Source organism: Propithecus coquereli, unplaced genomic scaffold (genome assembly GCF_000956105.1).
Source record: "Propithecus coquereli isolate 6110/MARCELLA unplaced genomic scaffold, Pcoq_1.0 Scaffold757, whole genome shotgun sequence".
Lineage (NCBI taxonomy): Eukaryota > Metazoa > Chordata > Mammalia > Primates > Indriidae > Propithecus > Propithecus coquereli.
The window spans coordinates 80,864-97,883 of record NW_012153696.1 but is presented as its reverse complement, the minus strand read 5'-3'; the positions used below and the strand labels follow the sequence as shown (position 1 = coordinate 97,883).

At 65.5% G+C, this 17,020-nt stretch overlaps 1 protein-coding gene across 1 annotated transcript in view; it reads right to left on the bottom strand.

Annotated features, from left to right (window-relative positions):
* The window catches only part of MEGF6 (multiple EGF-like-domains 6), a 102,432-nt gene extending 86,234 nt beyond the window's left edge, over window positions 1-16,198 (bottom strand). The window contains 5 exon segments of the mRNA XM_012662202.1: window positions 465-574; window positions 6,811-6,945; window positions 14,232-14,359; window positions 14,362-14,484; window positions 16,181-16,198. Coding sequence (XP_012517656.1) covers window positions 465-574; window positions 6,811-6,945; window positions 14,232-14,359; window positions 14,362-14,484; window positions 16,181-16,198 — 514 coding nt within the window.
* Window positions 16,199-17,020: the final 822 nt, after the last annotated feature.

Below are 17,020 nucleotides of genomic sequence, written 5' to 3'. Positions count from 1 at the left end.
CTGCCCAGCCCTGACTGGCCGGGGAGCGTGGAGCAGCTGCCCTCTGCCTGGCCCCTTCCGGAAACGCAGCAGCCAGAAGGCCCCCAGAGCCCGGCTGAGCGTGGTGCGGCGGGTGGACTCCGAACCAGCTCAGAGATGCCTGAGCCCACGGGCACCAACACGTAGCCCAGGGCCCCCTCGGATCCTCCCTGATGCCAGGCGCTCAGACACCCCCGGTGGAGCTGACGCAGCCACCTGACCCCCACCAGCCCCAGCTCTCTCTCCGCGGCTCCCGACAGCCTTGGCCCTGGGGAAACTCCCTGCTCCTTCTTTTTATTATTTCATTTTCACAGCCTGTGGCAGGCGCAGTGGCTGAATGCGTGGCCCTGGGAGGTCTGGTGCTGCTGGGGGAAGGGGCACCCGGGGGCGCAGAGACTCTCTGTGGGTGGCAGGTAGGCAGCGGGGGGCGGGGCGCAGGCACTCACGTGAGAGGCAACCCTCCTCGCCAGGCTGCTGGGTCCACCCTCGGCAGCACCTGAACACAGTCCGGGCCTCCATGGCATAGACCTGCTGGTAGCCCATGTAGTAGATGGTTCTAGAAAAGAAGGGAGAAGGGAAGTGTTCACCATCGCAGGACCAGCGCATCTGGCAACCGCCAGCTTCGGGGACTGACTCTGCATCATCCCATTTCCCAGCCAGGCAGACTGAGGCCTAGGTGCCCAGTGCAGGGTGTGGGGGGGTCCTCTGCAGCCCAGGGCGGGCCCCGAACCTCATGAGTGAGGAGCATGGGCCATCCTGCCGCCGGCAACGACGGCCCCACACCCACTCACCAGCAGCGCGCTGCCCCCGGCCTCTGCCCAGCCCCTCCCACGGTGGTCCCGGCTCCAAGCTGGGGTCTGGGGTCGAGACGCACAGCTGGCCCCTCACCTGGCTCTTAGCACCAGGCCAGTCTGGGGGGGTCTGGGGGAGTCAGACTGGAGGGGCCCAGCCTGGGAGCCAGAATCACTTCTGGAATGAGCCAAACGGGCTCGAGGTGCCCAGCGCGGGCTGGGTGGGTTCAGATCCCCAGGCGCTCAGCCCACCAATGAGCCGAAGCCGTTACGGCAGCGCAGGAGAGACCCCGTGTGTGCCCAGGTCAGAGGGGCGACTCCAGGGTGGGCAGGAGGGAGGGCTTCCCGGGGCTGCGTCGCTGGTTCCTGGCTCAGGCGCCCATGGCCAGAGAGGAGCAACTCGCCTGAAGGGTGGGGTCCTCCCATCCGTCCCCCTCCCCAAGTCCAGAGGCTGCCCCAGACCGCCAGCACCGTGGGGCCCACAGAGGCCCCGCCAGCTCGGCCTACCCTGCACCCAACGCAGCCCCGACGCCGCATCTGCAGACGTCGCCAGCCCCCGAGGCGGGCAGTCTTGGCGGAGCAGTTGGCAGGGACCTGCCTCCGCTGCCCTGGGCTCGCCCTGCAGCTGCAAACCCGAGCTGAGAGCAGGTGGGGGGAGGGCGGCCGCGCAAGGCCCCCGCAGGCTCCTTCCGCTGCACCCCCGCCCAGGGCTACCGCGTCCTTGCTCTTCCTCCTCCTTGCTCTTCCTCCTCCGGGCTGCGGGTTTCAGGGGGGCCTCTGCCCTTCTGGGAAGCTCCTCTCCTGCTTCCACAGAGCAGGGGCCACCACGGCCACAGGATGTGCCCGGCACCCCGCCTCCCCTCCCCACCCCGGGAGCCCCAACACTCGACACTAGGGACTTGCCCCTCCCTGACCGACTTCCCCTGGCTCTAAGGGCCAGCAAGACGGCGGTCAACTGCCCACGGCGCGACGCCCCGTCTCTCCCTGCTGTGCAGCAGTGAGTAACGTCCCCCAAATCCAGGTCCACCTGGAACGTGACCTTATTTGGAAATAAGGTCTTTGCTGAACCTATTGAGTTAAAGTGAGGTCACACTGGGTGAGGGTGTGCTTTAACCCGACGACGGATGTCTTTAGAAGAAGAGGGACATTCGGACACAGAGACACAGGAGCCGGCCACGTGGGGACAGAGGCAGAGACTGGAGCGATGCGTCTGCCAGCCACGGCCTGAGGACTGTGGCAGCGAGAGGAGCTGGGGGGAGGCTGGGGACAGGTGCTGCCTCGTGGCCTCCAGCAGGAGCCAGCCCTGCCCACACCTCGGTCTCAGGCCTTTGGCCCCCGAGCTGAGAGAGGACAAACGCCTGCTGTTTCCAAGCCCCTGGTTTGTCCGGATTTGTTACAGCAGCGGCAGGAAACTCATACCCGGTCATGGCCTGGCACCGGCCCAAGTCCCCTGGCGACAAGGCCTTTGTTTCTACAATAACAGAACCAGCGGCAGGATGCGGGCGGTGGGGGGAGGATGGAGGGAGACAGACAGGGAGAGAGAGACAGAGACAGAGAGAGAGTCAGAGAGAGTCAGAGACGGAGAGAGACAGAGAAAGAGAGAGGCAGAGGCAGTGAGCGACAAAGTCAGAGAGAGACAGAGGGAGGCAGGCAGAGGCAGACCCAGAGGACTGGAAGACGGGCTATCCCAGGGCCTGCCCTGCAGCCTCCTACAGCTGGCAGCCCTCCCCACCCCCAGCCGCTGTCTCTAGGGACGGTGACCAGGGGTCTGGCCAACAGCCACTGGGTCAAGGGCCCTTGAGCCCTGGGAGCGGCCGTCTCCAGGTAACAAAACACCTCCCGGCTGGAGCGTGGGAAGCCGGAGTGGTCCTGGGGACCCCAATCCCACAAACGAGCAGGGCAGCGCCCAGCCGCGGCCCGCCTCCTGGAAGCGTGTGTTCGTGCGTGCGCACTGCACACAGAGCGACTCTGGGAGCGCCTTGCAAAACACCACTTTGGCAGGACATGAAACCACTCGCCTGGACAGAAACCGACCGCAGCGGTGAACAATATCTGGCAGCGCTGAGAGCGCCGGCCCTCGCGTCGTAAATATTTATCCCCCCTCCCCGGCTGCGGCGGCGCTGGGCTACGTGCCGCTCCCTGGGTCACGGCCACCCCCAGCCCCCTAGAGGGAAAGACCCACAGAGAGGGCCATTCGGCCTGAGCCCCCACGACCCCCAAGGAAAACCCTCGGTCCCATGCAGCCAGCACCAGCTCCCACGGGCTGCGGCCCCCAAGCTGCTCCACGCAGGCCTGGGGGTGCAGGGGTGGGGCACGGGGCTGCCAGGCCTGCGCGGCGCCCACTTCTCTGCCTTCCACAGCCCCCGTCCCACAGCGGAGGCCGCAGTGCAGGGAGTGTGCCTAGCGGGAGGGACAGGTGTGGCGGCTCCATGCCCTGCGTCCCCTCCCTCTGCCCCCCTCCCTTCTCAAGGACTTCGTTCCTCGCCAGGAGCTCCCAGCCTAGGAAGGCTGGTGCTGGCCGTCGGGCTTGTCGGAAGTACCTGCTGGGACTGACAGCAAGACCCCCGGGCGCCGCGTCTGGCCTCTGAGGTGTAGTCACAGCCTCTCCTGTTCTGGGCCAGACAGAGCCCCCAGCACCCGGCACGGCCCGGCCTGTGACCGCAGCGGCTTCCCCGGTCAGAAATCAGACCCAGCGCCAGAGGCCCGCTGCCCTTCGGACCGCAGGGGACACGGCGGCAGGAGCCACTTGCTCCGACTCACTGGAGAGTTCTCTGTGGAGAAGGGTCGCTAAATAAAGAGGAGCCGTGAGCTAAGCACGCGGGGACCCGGCCCTGACAACGAAGCCACACGAGCTGGGACTGCCACGCAGCGGGCAAAGCCCAACATGCAGAGCCACATCCGTGGCGTCCTCCAGGCCTGGCCAGGGCACCTGCCACGCAAGTCCCACACTGGCCTTGCAGGCTGGGTCACTGGCTGCCGTCGCCAGCGACGGAGGGGCTTGGGTGGTGCCAGCTTGGGCGCGAGGCCGCGAGGCAGCAGGCAGAAGCAATGGGTGTTCCTCGTGTCAGCACCGGGGGAGCCCCTGCCCTGCCCTGCAGGGGGGACTCGAGGACAAGGCCCCACCACCTGGCCCCTGGCTGAGATAAGCAGCTGCTGCACTTGGGCCGAACCCACCAAGTCCCAGGGACACTTCTGGAGCCAGGTCCTGAACCGGTGCTGACTCTGCGGAGCCAAGGCGGACTGCAGCCCCCTTCCCTGCCATGCCCCGCCTCCCCGGGGACTCATCACTGCTACTCGCACCCCAGCCGAGCCGACCCAGCTGCTCCTTGTTCCCTGGGGGCCTTCAAGCCTTGGGGCCCCCTGTAGGGAGATGCAGGGACGTGAGGGCAGCCACTGGGCTCCTAGAGGTTGGGAGGGCTTCACAGAGGAGGGGATATGTGAGCTAGGTTTTGAAGGATGAATAGGAGTTCAACAGGGGCTGTGTGTTCCATAGCCAGCGCTCGGGCCGTGGCGTCAAAGAGAGCACAGTTGACGTTTCAACCCTGTCACTCACTCCCTGTATGATCACAGCCACGACGTCTGACCCTCTGGGCCTCAACGTCCTCATCTCGAAAACAGAACTTAGTGGCTGCCTTGTGGAGGATGCAGAAGATGCGGCCGAGCACAGGCGGCTGGACCCTCCTGAGACCCGGCTCTCTCCGAGCAGGCGTGTCCAGGGAGTCAGACCATGTCAGTGGGGCCCCCCAGCCCGGCGTGGGGGCACCCAGCTTCCGAGCCCCGCTCCGTGCCAGGCAGCCTGGGAAGGGCATCCTGGGCATGGCTCCTGGCACGGGAGGGGTTGTCAGCCCAGCTCACGGGTGAGAAGAGAGGCTGAGATCACCAGGCTGCTGGGCGGAGCCCGCGATAGACTCATGAGCCCCCAGGGCACCAGCCCCCCTCACGGCACCAGTCTGTGCCCAGCGTGCTCCTGGGGTCCTGTCGGGCCGCCCACCCTGTACCCTCCCCAGAGGCGGGGCTGGGCGCCCTCGCTGAGACCCAGCAGTGGCTCTCCAAGTCCAGGACCACTGCGGGGCTGCGCGGAGGCTGTCCCCACGGACGCAGGAGGGATGGCATGCGCCCACCTCCTTCACACCGCCCAGAGCCCGGCTGGGACACGGGGGCCACGACCAGCTCCACGTGGACTCGGCTTGTAGGCACTGGGGACTCATGAGCAACAGGCAAGGCTGGGGGCTCGGGGTCAGGGACAGGGACTCCCAAGGGGTTGTGCAGGAAGGCTGCACGCCGTCTGGGCACACAGGGAGGGGGGCGGGAGGAAGCCCCAGCTGCTCCGGGGCCCGCAGGGGACAGCTACTGGGGGGACATCTGGACAGGACATCTGGAGAAACATCCTCCAGGTGAGCACAGCGGGACTCAGCTCCGGGAGGGGACACGAAGAGGAAACATGGACGTGAGCCCGGGTCACCCGTCGCCACTTGGTGCTGGTTCCAATGAACCACACAGGGCACCTCGTGGGCACAGGGTGCTGAGAGGACTCAGGTTGGCCGGGGTGAGAACAGAGCGAAGGGGGACCTCAGCCACACCCCAGAGCCGGGAGGACGGGACAGCTGTCCCCCCAGGGAAGCCGAGGCAGAACGGCCATCTTGGGGAGGGAGGGTTGCTGAAGGGTCCCAGACACCTCGAGCAGTGCCGGGGACCCCTGCCGACACATGGCTGGGCAGCTGGGACTCCGCAGTGGGACGTTCCCCGCTGACGCCCTGGACACCCTGCCGGGAGGCTGAAAGTTCCCAGCTACCCGCAGGCCGAGGAGTCACCTGCGTGGCCGGCCCCGGGGAGTTCTCCAGCTGGGGTCCCAGTGGCTTCCGGCAGCTTCCAGAAGTAGCCCTTCTGCTATGAGTTGTCGACATGATGTGGCTTATGTGGCCTAATTTCCCCTTTGTAAGTACACACACACCCACACGCGTGTGCAGGTCGGACCCACCTGCACGTTTGGGGGGAAAACGGTGAGGGGAGATTTCTTCTTTTTGCTCAGGGTCGCTCAACCTCAGCTCTCCTGACACTGGGGCTGGGTCGCTTGGTGGGGAGGGGCTGTCCTGTGACTGCAGGACACCGGGCAGCACCCCTGGCCCTCCCGGCTCACCGCTCAGCCGCCAAACCTGCCCAGGCATTGCCAGCGTCCCGGGGGAGGACAGAACCGGCCCCAGCTGAGAACCACTGTTACAGCCCAAATGCACTTTCTTCTCCTCTACCCCGAACACCTGTGAACCGTGCAGCACGAACCCACGTGCCATGAAAGCCGCGTCCCAAGCAGCTCCCAGGAGCAGGCGCAGCAGGTGTGGGAGCCCCACACGGACCACGCGCCCATGGGGCTGCGCGGAGCAGGCCCTGGCTACTCCCCAAAGCCCTGCCGAGGAGCTGAACACACACCCTTATCTGAGGCCACGCATTCCTGCCTCCCTCCCCCAGACACACGACAGCCTCCACCTAACACGGCGCAGCCGCCAGCTTCCCTCACCCCACTCTGCCGTCGGCAGGCTCGGCAGCACCGGAGTCTATAAAAGGGGAGAGGCATGCAAAGGCACTCCTTCAGTTTGATTTTGAAATAAAATCTTGAGCAATAAAAGCTTTCACGCGGGCTTGGGAACCAGGCCGGGGGGCGTGTCTCCAGCAGAACTCGGCAGGACGCGCACCCCCTCACCCTCCAACGTGGCCAGCGCCCCTCCCCTGCAGGGCCCCCTCCTTCCTCACGGGGTCCCCCCACCCTCACAAAGGGCCCGGGTGCACAGCTAAGCAGGACAGTGCCACAGCCTGGGAGTCCCCTCCAGGGCAGCCTCACCCCAGGGGGCCAGGAGAGGCCTTGTCCTCGGAGGAGGGGCTTCAGAGGCGGGGGTAGGGGGGTACAGGGGACCCTGAGACCAGGACGGGGCCCCAGCCCCATGTGGTCAGTGCCGCCCTTGGTGTGAGCAGAGCCCCACCCGTCGGACCCTGGGTCCCCAGCACGTACCTGCGCTCGTGGCCGACACACCACGCCTGTGGCCCACAGCCGGGCTTCCACACGGGCACCACGCGGCTGAAGGCCTGCACGCAGGGCTGGCGGCGGCCCACCAGGGTCAGCTCCTGCTCAGCACACACGTGGGGCCTGGGACAGGGACACAAACGGTCAGCGCCTCAGCCACCAACACCCGGCTGGCACCCGCCCCTCCTGAACGCCTGCCCGTCTGGAGCAGATCCCAGACCCGTGGCCACCCCAGGCTCGCCGTGGAGCCCCGGCTCAAGGGCCCGGGAGCTGTGAGGGAAAAGGAACGACAGCCACAGCATCCCCCACGTGTCCTGCACGCGGCGCTGCTCCTAATCCCCCATGGTCCCTCCACACAGACCCCGCCGCCTTTGCCGGACGGGCAACGTGGGGCTGAGGTGCAGCACAGGGTGGATCCCGAGTCCACTTGCCCTCCCACCCCAGCCCTCCCCACGTCCCTTCGACACTCTCGGAGCCGGGGAGCCTGCCCTGACCGAGGGCAAAGGTGTCTCCACAGAGCAAATTCTGGAAGGGGACAAAGGCTCAGAGCTAGTGTCCCCTGTGCGGGGTGAAGTCTGGGGGCCGCAGGACTCCATGTGGCCTCTGAGGGAGGGATGAGGCTCGTCCTGCCCGGCCAAGCTCTGGGCTCACTCCCCAGGACGAGGGGCCGGCGCACCCTGCGGGGACCAGTCTGCCTTCCATGCTGGGGACACGGCAAGCCTGGCAAGTCCCCCACCAGGGCCCCTCCCACCCCCGGGCCACCCCCTCCCCCAACTTCCCTACCTGAGGTCCCCGCCCGCCTGGGGACTCTGGGGCACCATCCCACCTTGTCACCACCCTCCACCGTGCCCTGTGTGAGGTCCCGCTGCAGGCGGGCCGGTCCCCTGGCTCAGCACTCGGACTCTGCCTGCCCCATCCAGCCACCATGGCCCGGGGCCAGCCGCCCCCAGACGGATGCTCTCCAAACGGAAGACTTTATGTTTCTTCCTTCCCTTGGGCTCGTCCTGGGTGGGGAGCCTTGTCCCCTCTGATTGTAGCCCGCCCCACCGTGCCTAACAAGTTGGGAAAGCGCAGGCCCCACTGGGCAGCCAGCAAGATGAAAGCAGCAATTGGCAGGAATCTGCCAGCTGGGCGGGCAGGGTCTCCAGCTGCCCCCTGGTGAAGGGGACAGAGGCAGCCAGGATCAGAGGCCAGCTCCAGACCCCAGTCAGGTCCGAGGGAAGCCAGGGCTGCTGCTGAACACGTCCTGCCGGAGACCTCCTGCGCCCGAAGTCCTGCCCTGGCCCCTCCCACAGCTTCCCAAACTTCCGGTCATGATCACCAGGGCGGAGGCTTGCCCACCAGAGGCAGCGTTCATCCCTAGAGTCCAGGTGGCTGCAGAGTGAGGGCCTCAGGGCACAGGGCAGGGCAGAGTCGCCTAGCCAAGCAGGGTCAGGCTCCCCGTGAACTGCCTCACGGGACCTGCGACTGCAGCCTTGCAGACCCCACGGCCTCCTGGGCAGAGGGTGGGGCTGTGCCCTCCCAGGACGGGGTCAGGAAGGCTCTGCAGTTGCCTCTTCCTGCACCAGGGAGGAAACCCACCCTGGGGTGGGAGCGGGAATTCTAAAAGCCTGGCTATTTCTAACAGGAAGGGAAGGGGAAGAGGCAACTCAGCTCAGAAGCGCCTCCTCAGCGCCCAGCACAGGGCCCTTTCTGGACATCAGATCGTCAGATCCCCCTAACTCCCCGGGGAGGAAGTGACAGTGACCCCTCTTGGTCTGCTCAAAGTCACCAGCTACTGAGAAGTGGAGCCAGGACTAACGGCCAGGCCTCTTCTGCCTTCCCCAGGGGCCATGTCGGGGGCCTAGGATCCTAGGGTGAGAATTTGGGGAGAAGGGCAGGGCAGGAGGGTCGATGATGGACAGAGGGTCTCCTCAGCCTTCCTGGGACTGGGTTCTGGCCTGGGGGTCCCTGCCTCCACCCTTCCTGGCCTTATTCCTGACCCCAGCCTACAGCACTGACGCATGGCGCCACGGACCCCCAGGGCCACTCTCCCCTCCGCCACGCTGCTCTGTGCCCCAAGAGGCCAACCTCTGTGGATTACGTCCTGCAACACGGACATGCACACGCACGTGTGCACACACATGCACACACACCACCCTCAGGCTGCCGGCTGGGTTTCGCGGATGGGAGGGCAGCAGGAGCTGGGGGCTGGGAGGAGAGAGAAGCTGGGGGATTTGTCCCTCCTGGGGGGTGAGGGGTGGTTGGGGGGCTGCCTCCCCAGCCCAGGCTGCAACTCCGCTCACTCTGGGTTCCAGGAGCCGCCCTCCGAGCGCCCTTCCCCCCAGGGCTGGAGTCAGCGCCTGCTACCGCACCCGTAGGCCACCGCGCATACCTCCGTGCAGACCCCGCCCTGGCGCCTCGTGGGAGGTGCCGCTCTGTCTCCCTCCCACTGACAGATACACGGTCCCCCTGGAAATCAAAAAGCCAAGCTTTCGTGTGACAGTATCGAGTCTGGGGCAAGAGCCAACTTTAAAGAACTTGCACTCGTTACAGGACGGAACGCATGACGGATCCCTCCAGCCCCCCGAGCGACAGGTTCTGTGGCCACGTAGCATCCTGCAGTGGTTCTCAAAGTGGGGTCCCCAGGCCAGAACCAGCAAGCAGCCTTTCCTGGGAACTTGACAGAAATACACATTCCTGGGCCCACGCACCGGACCCGGTGAATCTGGAACTCTGGGGGTGGGACCCAGCGTTCCCTAGGGATTCAGCAATGACTTGTTTTTAACAAGCCCCGGGGGGATTCTGATGCAGCTCGAGTTCCAGAGCTTCTGGGCTAGAGTTGGCAGCAAGGTTCCCGGTGCCAGAGCCTGGGCTTGAACCTCGCTCCCCAGCCACCGTCTGCAAGATGGCAGGTTACGGAATCTCTGCCTCAGTTTCCACTCCTGTGGAACAAGGACTGACCCGCCAGGCTGCTGTGGGGGCTGAGTGAGCCCTGGGAGGTGTGGGCCAGGGTTGCGGTCGGCGCAGGGGACCCAGCGGCAAAATGGGTGTGTATCTGCTCAGAGAAGATGATCATTTGTGAATCCAAACTGCGCCCAGATGAACGGCTACAGGCGTTGTCTTGCTTTTGCCCAGCCCTGTGCCTTGCAACGCACTCACCAAGAGCCCCTAGGCAAGCGCAGGCCACTCCTGGCCATGAAGAGGGGAGGGGGAGGGGAGTGAGACCGATGACCCCGGGCCTCCGAGCTCCAGGGCTCTGGCCCCTGAGTCTGGCAGCTGCCCAGTGAGCCATGCGTGTGGCTTTCAACAGATAAGCCAGGGCTGGGGAGGAGCCCGCGGCCCTCTCCGTGAGCCCGCCCAGCACCTGGAACGTAGGCATGAGGACAGCACAGGCCTCCAGGGCTCCTGGGCGCCCACGATGAGGCCACACGTGTCAGGAGCTGGCATGGGCCCCACGTCCCCTGCCCGAGGGTCAAGGCCATTCCCTCCTGCTGACTCCAGCCCGGGACACAGGACGCTGCCACCGAGCGCAGGGCTTCATCGTCCCAGGGGAGTGGGTGCTGCAGGAGGCAGAGGAGCCGGGCAGTGGTCCAGCTGCAGGGCCGGCGGGAGGAGGAATGTCCCACCTGGCCCTTGGCCATGTCGGGGCGTGGCAGGAGATGGGGTAGGGCTGGGGGCCCTCCCCGAAGGGCCTCCTTGTCCCTCCTCAAACCTCAGCGACCTCGGCTGCCGCTAACCCATGAGATGACAATGGGGAAGGACTCCTCAAGACCCCTTGTGCACCCCAACTGGGGCTCCCTGCAGCCTTTACGGCACATTCTCTCCAGTCACTCTCTGGGCCCCGCCCGCCTGGCCCGCCCTGCATCTCCCCAGGAGCTCCTCCCTCACCAGGGCTCTCCCCAGAGCAGGAGCGCCCCTGCCATGCCCAGAGGGCCTCTGGCTCCAACCACAGTTGGCGTGGACCTCGGCGAGCCAGGCATGGCTGCCCCACTCTCCCCACGTCCTGCAACCGGCCCCGGGCGCACTCGGCCCACCACGGCCCTTGCCTGAGCCCAGCAACACTGACGACCGTCTATCGGTGTCCAGGGCAGGAGGGGGGGGGCGGGACCGCTTTTCGGCGGCCCGGCTTGGCTTTGGTTGCTTTCTGTTTTGGGGGGTGGGCGGGTTGCGTTGGGGGACGGCGGGCAGAGGAGGGGACAGAAAGAAACCTGACCACAGCCCCACGTGGGTCCAGGAGAACCCAGTAAGGTACTTCCCCAGTCTCTGGCAGGGTCACAGTCACAGGCCGTTCTGTCCCTTGCGGCTGGATCCTGCTCCCCGGCCGGGGGAGGAATGAAAATGCCCAAACCACCAAGTGGACCCAGAGTGGCCAGAGGGCGACCCGTCCCTGCTGTTGGGCCATCTGCTCCCTGCAGAGCTGGGCTCCTGGAGGGTGGGCAGTTATCCTGGGCCCCAGGGTGAGGAGGACCCAGCCAGCCTCACTGGCTCCCAAGCCTGGCTGATGACAGCCCCGGACACACCGCAGGGACAAGGGCGGTTTGCTCAGGACTGTTTCCTTCTAAAGGCTCCATTTTTACCCCCAGGATCGTGTCCAAACATCCAGGCCTGGGCGCAGCCAGCATGGGGGGAGCCCAGTCCCTGCCCTGGGGCCCCCTGACACTGCGGCAGGGCAGACCGCTGGAGGCTGTGACTCCCGGACCCTGAGTGCCTCCCACTAAAGGGGACTTTGCCTGCAGTGCCATGCACACGCGCAGCAGTGGGCTATGGTGGGGGCTCCTGCCCCGCCCCCTGCACCTCGAGGCCTCGACACCCAGGACAGGCGGGAGGCAGGGCCCTGCTCGAAGGGGAGCCTCAGGACAGCTGCCTACGGGCCGCTCAAAGCTCAGTTCCACTCTCTGACTAGGTGGTGTTGAGCAGCCTCTGAAAGCCCCAGAGGATGCCTCAGGCTCACAGAAAGGGGCCGTTTCAGCCCCCAGGCCAGTGGGTCCACAGAGCTACTTGCAAGACAGGACTTGAGTGTGGAGGGGCCCGGCCTGCCTGGGGGGTGGGGAGAGCCCTCAATATAATTTGCTGATCGCAAAGCACAGGCCGTTTCTCAGCACAGCCGCAAGCTCAGTGCCATGAAGCAGACACATCTCCTCCGAAATGTCCGAGCCCGGCAAGTCAGCGCGTCAGCACATGGGCAATCTGTCTCCTTGTCCCAGACCCGCTCCTGGAAGCCCGGCCAGCTGCCTTGGGCCGGCCCCGCATGTGGTCAGCAGACGGCCCAGGCCCCAGGACAGAAAGGCAGGCCATTCTTCCAACGGCAGCAGCAATTCACTTCAGAGGCAGAAATAAAGAGATGGCGAAGCTTTGCCTACTCCAGGGACAGCGCTGAATCTGGACATGCGCCCCACCAGCGAGGGCCAAAGAACCATCCGCATCGCCTTGGCAGATTCATGAAGGTCCTCAGGGCATCTGGGCTGCGAGCCAGTGGGACACCCCCATCACACCCCCAGGCTCCCCCCAAGGCCCCGACTTCTAGCACTCACAGGAGATCAGCATTGTTTAAACTCGCAGCTAACAGTTCAGGAAAACCACCAGCAGGGCTGCGGCTGCCCTGAGCCAGGCCCTGCAGGCTCATCAGATCTCTGGAAGGGAAGGGTGGACAAGGACCCGCAAGGACCAAGCACGTCCCAGGACCCTCGCCTGCTCCTCTGGGGTGCGGGGAGCAACAGCAACTCCGGCACCTCTCCCACCCACGGCGCCACCTCCTCCCTGCTCAGAACAGCCTCTGCCCACTGCGGCCCTACTGCGTGCCTGGTACTGCGTGTCCAGGCACGTGCCAGGTGCTTGTTCACCAGACAAAGGGTCTGCGGATGATGCACCTGCGGCCGTTGTGGAACTCAGACTCACAGGTGTGGGGCCAGCAGAGTAGAGGCCCCAGGTAGATACACCGTGAGCCAAGACACAAGGGGCCACAGCCCCAGATGGGCAGCTGCCACTTCAGCGCAGGAGGGGAGCCCCAGGAGGGGCCCAGGCCATGAAGGGCAGGGAGAAAGGAAGGCAGCGAGGCTTTGGGAAAAGCAGGAAGCATGAAAAGACTCTCTCACACCATCCATTCCCACTGGTTCCCTAAGGGCGTCCAGGGCCCCGGGTGCACAGGCAGAACACAAGGAAAGAGACCGCCGGCTCCACTCACAGAGACCCTGGCAGCTGGGCCAGTTTGGTAGGGGGCCAGGAAGGGCCCTCGGTTTCCACAGCGCGCTGGGGGCAGAGGCCTCTCTCAGCAGACATCCATCCACCTCTGCTGAGCATCTGCCCACCCCTCGGACTCCAGGATGCCTGCGCCCCTGGAAGCCCACGGCCAGCGGTGTCCCTTCTGAGCTTCAGTGCCCCTCCAACAAACTCCTTGGGATCGCAGGACAGAGGAATGTCCGGAAAAAGTCATGTGGAGTCGAGACTCAGGCTGCTCACATTGCTGGATGCAAAGGCCCCAACCCAGGGACAGCACTCCTTTGAAAAGGCCACAAAGAAATCTTCCTTCTTGGAGTACAGTGAGACCCAGAGTGGGGGTCCTGGGGGTGCAGACTCCCCCCCAGGCCAGGTGGAAGCTTGCCCTCTTAGTTCCCAGGGAGCTGCAGCTCTGTCCTGCATGGCCAGGTAGGTGGCTGGGGACCTTCAGCGCCAGGTCCTTTGGGGCAGTGCTGGACAGGAGGGGCCTGAGAACCCCTCTGGTGGCCCCCGAGTGGGGGCGGGGCTGTCAGACAGGAGGCCCAGCCGGGGCCTTGGGGCCTTTGCACTACACCGGCAGGCTCCCTACTCTTCCTCCTCCTCCACTCCAGTTTTCCTTTGAGGCAACACAGAGCTGGTTTGCTGTTTGAGAGAGACCGCTAAACGGCCCCATTGGGGAATCATCTTTCAAAATGAAATGCATCTCGGCTGGCGCCCTGACCCTCTCTTCCTGCCCATTCTGGCACCAAATTCCCTCTCTCACAGCCCAGAGCGCACGTGTGGAACACACAGACCAACTCCGTCCTGCTCCCTGTCTGGGCACAGCCCGCCCTGCGAAGGCCCCCCGACCCTGGCAGGCTGGGGAGGGAAGTGGGAACACGCTGCTCCCTCTGCCTCCTCCCAGACCCTGCCCGGAAAGGGGCCCGGATTCCTCACCTCTCCCCAAGTGCAGCATCTGCCTGAGCCTGCAAGACCCACCCACATCGCAGAGCAGAGGAGGGGGAGAGGACGCGGAGAGGAGGCTAGGGGCCCCCGCCGCAGAGGGGCCCCAGACCCAACCCTGGAACCCTGTGTCCCAGCCACCCCCTCCCCAGTTAAAGCAAAGAGCCCATTGTTCTGGGCTCCAGGGGACAAAGCCTCGAGCCGGGTCCCTGCGGCCGCCCAGGGGCCAGGGGCTCCACGCCCCGCCGAGCCCTCCCAGCTCCCCTACTCACATGCTGGGCTGCAGCGGGGGCAGCGGCGCGCGGGCCGGCACGGCGGGGAGCAGCAGCAGCAGCAGCAGCGCCAGAGACACCGCGCGCCCCGCCGCCCTCGCCTCCGCCCGGACAGGCATCGCGCACGGCCCCGCGCCGGGTCCCTGCTCCGGCCCCGGCTCACAGGCGGCCCCAGCGGCCCCGCGGAGCCTCCGCCTCCTCGCGCACCATGGCGGGGAAGCGCACGGGGTGCAGCCACAGGTGCCCGAGATCGCTGCAGGTGCGGAGGGCCGGGCCTCCCGCCTGCGCCCGAAGTGGCGGAGCCGAGACCTGCGCGCCTGGCTCCAGCCGGCGGGACACTCGCTGGGGGCGGTGAGCGCGGGGAGCCGGAGAGGCCGCCCCGCCCCCGGCACGCCCCCAGCCCGGACCCCAGCCCCGGCCCCGCCCCCGACACGCCCTCGGCCCCGCCTTCTCCTCGCAGCGCCCGGCCCCCGGCTCCTCTCCGGTCGCGTCCAGACCCCGCACTCCAGCCAAGTCCCCCGCTTCCAGCCCCGCCCCGGCTCCCGGCCCTGCCCCGGCTCCCGGTCTCACCCACCACCTTCCCCGTGTCCACCCCCCACCCCCAGACTCGGCGAGGCCGGCTCATTTCAGGCTGAAAGTCCCAGGTCCCGACCAACCCGAGCGATCACCCCAGGCGGGGCCGAGTTCCAGGGACAGGGCCTGTGCACCCCTAACAGGCAGCTCTCAGCGGGACACACGCCAGTCCTGGACCTGGGGGACAGTCCTCAGCCTTCCTTCTCAAGTCCCACAGGGAAGCTAGCCTGGGCTCGTCCACCGTCACCCCTGGCACCTCGTCCCCTCCCTCCCTAGGCTGGGCTTGGGGGCAGGATGGGCCAGAAGGGGGGCAGCCTCTGCAGCCCCCTTCTTGGCACCAACATTGTTGGTCGCCAACCACCTCCTGGGCATTTTTATTTTTATTTCTGTGCAGAGTGCTGTTGGACAGCAGCCTGGAGTGGGTGGGTGTGGGAGTCCCACCAGCCACAGACTGGGGAGGGGTGCCCTGCAGGCCCGGAGGCACCAACAAGGGCCAGTGTCTGGACAAGCTTCTGGCTCGGAATTGACTTGCTCCAGGGTCAGGGTCCAGGTCTGGTCCAGGGGCTGGATGAGGGGTCCCTGGGGTCCTCACCAGCCACTCAGAAGTAGCCTTTCTGGAAGTGCAGAGAGAGGCCCAGTCCAGGTGGGACCAGATGGGGGCCAAGAGTCGGCCCTGCATTAGCCATGTAGAGGGGAGCCCCTGCCTGCCCCAGCTGGAGAGAGCGCCGGCCATCAGCCCCATGGCACAGCCCCCACCCCCCACCCCCGGCCACTGCACACGGCCTGAGTGAAGAAGGCTCCCCTGCTCCCAACAGCACTGGAGGGAGCCCCTGGCTGGGAGGGGCTTGGGAAGTGTCCAGATGTGACGGGGCACCCCCCAAGACACACAGGCTATCTGTGCCCTCCACTCTGCCTGGAGGGTCACAGTCATTTTAGGGGGAGGTCTCTGTCAGGCCAGCCTGCATTATTCTTGCTTTACGGGGGGCACCCCAGGTTACCCCACTTGTAAACTGCAGATCTGGGACTGAGCACAGGCCTGGCTCCGGGCCCTCTGCTTAGCCCTGTACTGGGCAGCTTGTGAGTCAGAGGAATCACTGAAAGGCACAGAACAGCCAGACGTCCCGTGGGGTAAGGCCACTGTCACCTGGAACGCCAAAGCCAGGTTGGTGCCCGGCTTGCTGAGGCTGCAAACTCTACTGTCCGCCCCTCCTTGGGATCACAGCGCAGGGCCCAGCCCAAGCTGAGACTCCAGGCCCACCTTCCTCCCGGTCCACCCTCACGCACTGGTCTCCCCAGAGAACCTACTGCCCCACCTCAGCTCGGACCCGTCCGCGGGTATTGGCGCAAATTTGTGAGTGTCTCCTCGCCCCGGGCACCTGCACTGGTTTCCCCATCTCCGCATCTTGTCCTTCCTCTTCCAGAGCCAGCCAGTGTGCTCTGAGTGACGGGATTAACACCTTCAAAGAGTTCACCCTTCTCTGCTGAACTCCATCCTGCCCCCGGGATGACTCATTGTTACAGAAAATTCTCCGCTTATCTGAGGAAGAAGGAAAGAATTTGGATGGATCCCGTGGGTTAGAAAGGCGGACTCTGGCCAGGGGAGGATCCAGGTTTTTGTGTGAAACATAAAATCAGGGCCCCTGTGGAAGAAAAGCAACACAAAGTAAGTTATTTTGCTAATTTTACAAAACTATGTGCCCCGTGTGTGCATTTCCCGGCCCCACTCCCGGCCTCCACCTTAAGAACCCCTGAGGCACAAGCTTCACGGGACTCCGGGGTTGTGCCCCCCTGAGCCCCTCTGCGCCGGCACTGAGACCAGCTGCCGGGTGAAGAGTTCTAGGCAGGTGCGGGGTGAGCAGGCAGGCGGAGGAGGACAGGTGCTTCCTCCTGGAATTCGCTGTGGCTTAGGACACCTACCCTGCCCCCCGGCGTGCACAGCCGTCCCCACACCCTCCACAGTGGTGGGTGGGACCCCCTGGGGCGACCCATGGCCATCCCTCCAGCCGCACACAGAGCCCCTCTCAAAGCAAAGCCCCTCACACAGGCAGGTGCAGGCGGGCAGGCCCCCTGCCTAAATCTCACCCCCTGCACCCCTAAGCCCATTGCCTCTGCCCAGCCTGGCTCCCAAGGGCAGGAGCAGCAGCCGGGCATCTAAATGGGAAGTATGTCTTTTTGCACACGTGACCGACCAGCCACGGAAGAGGGTGCTTAGACTT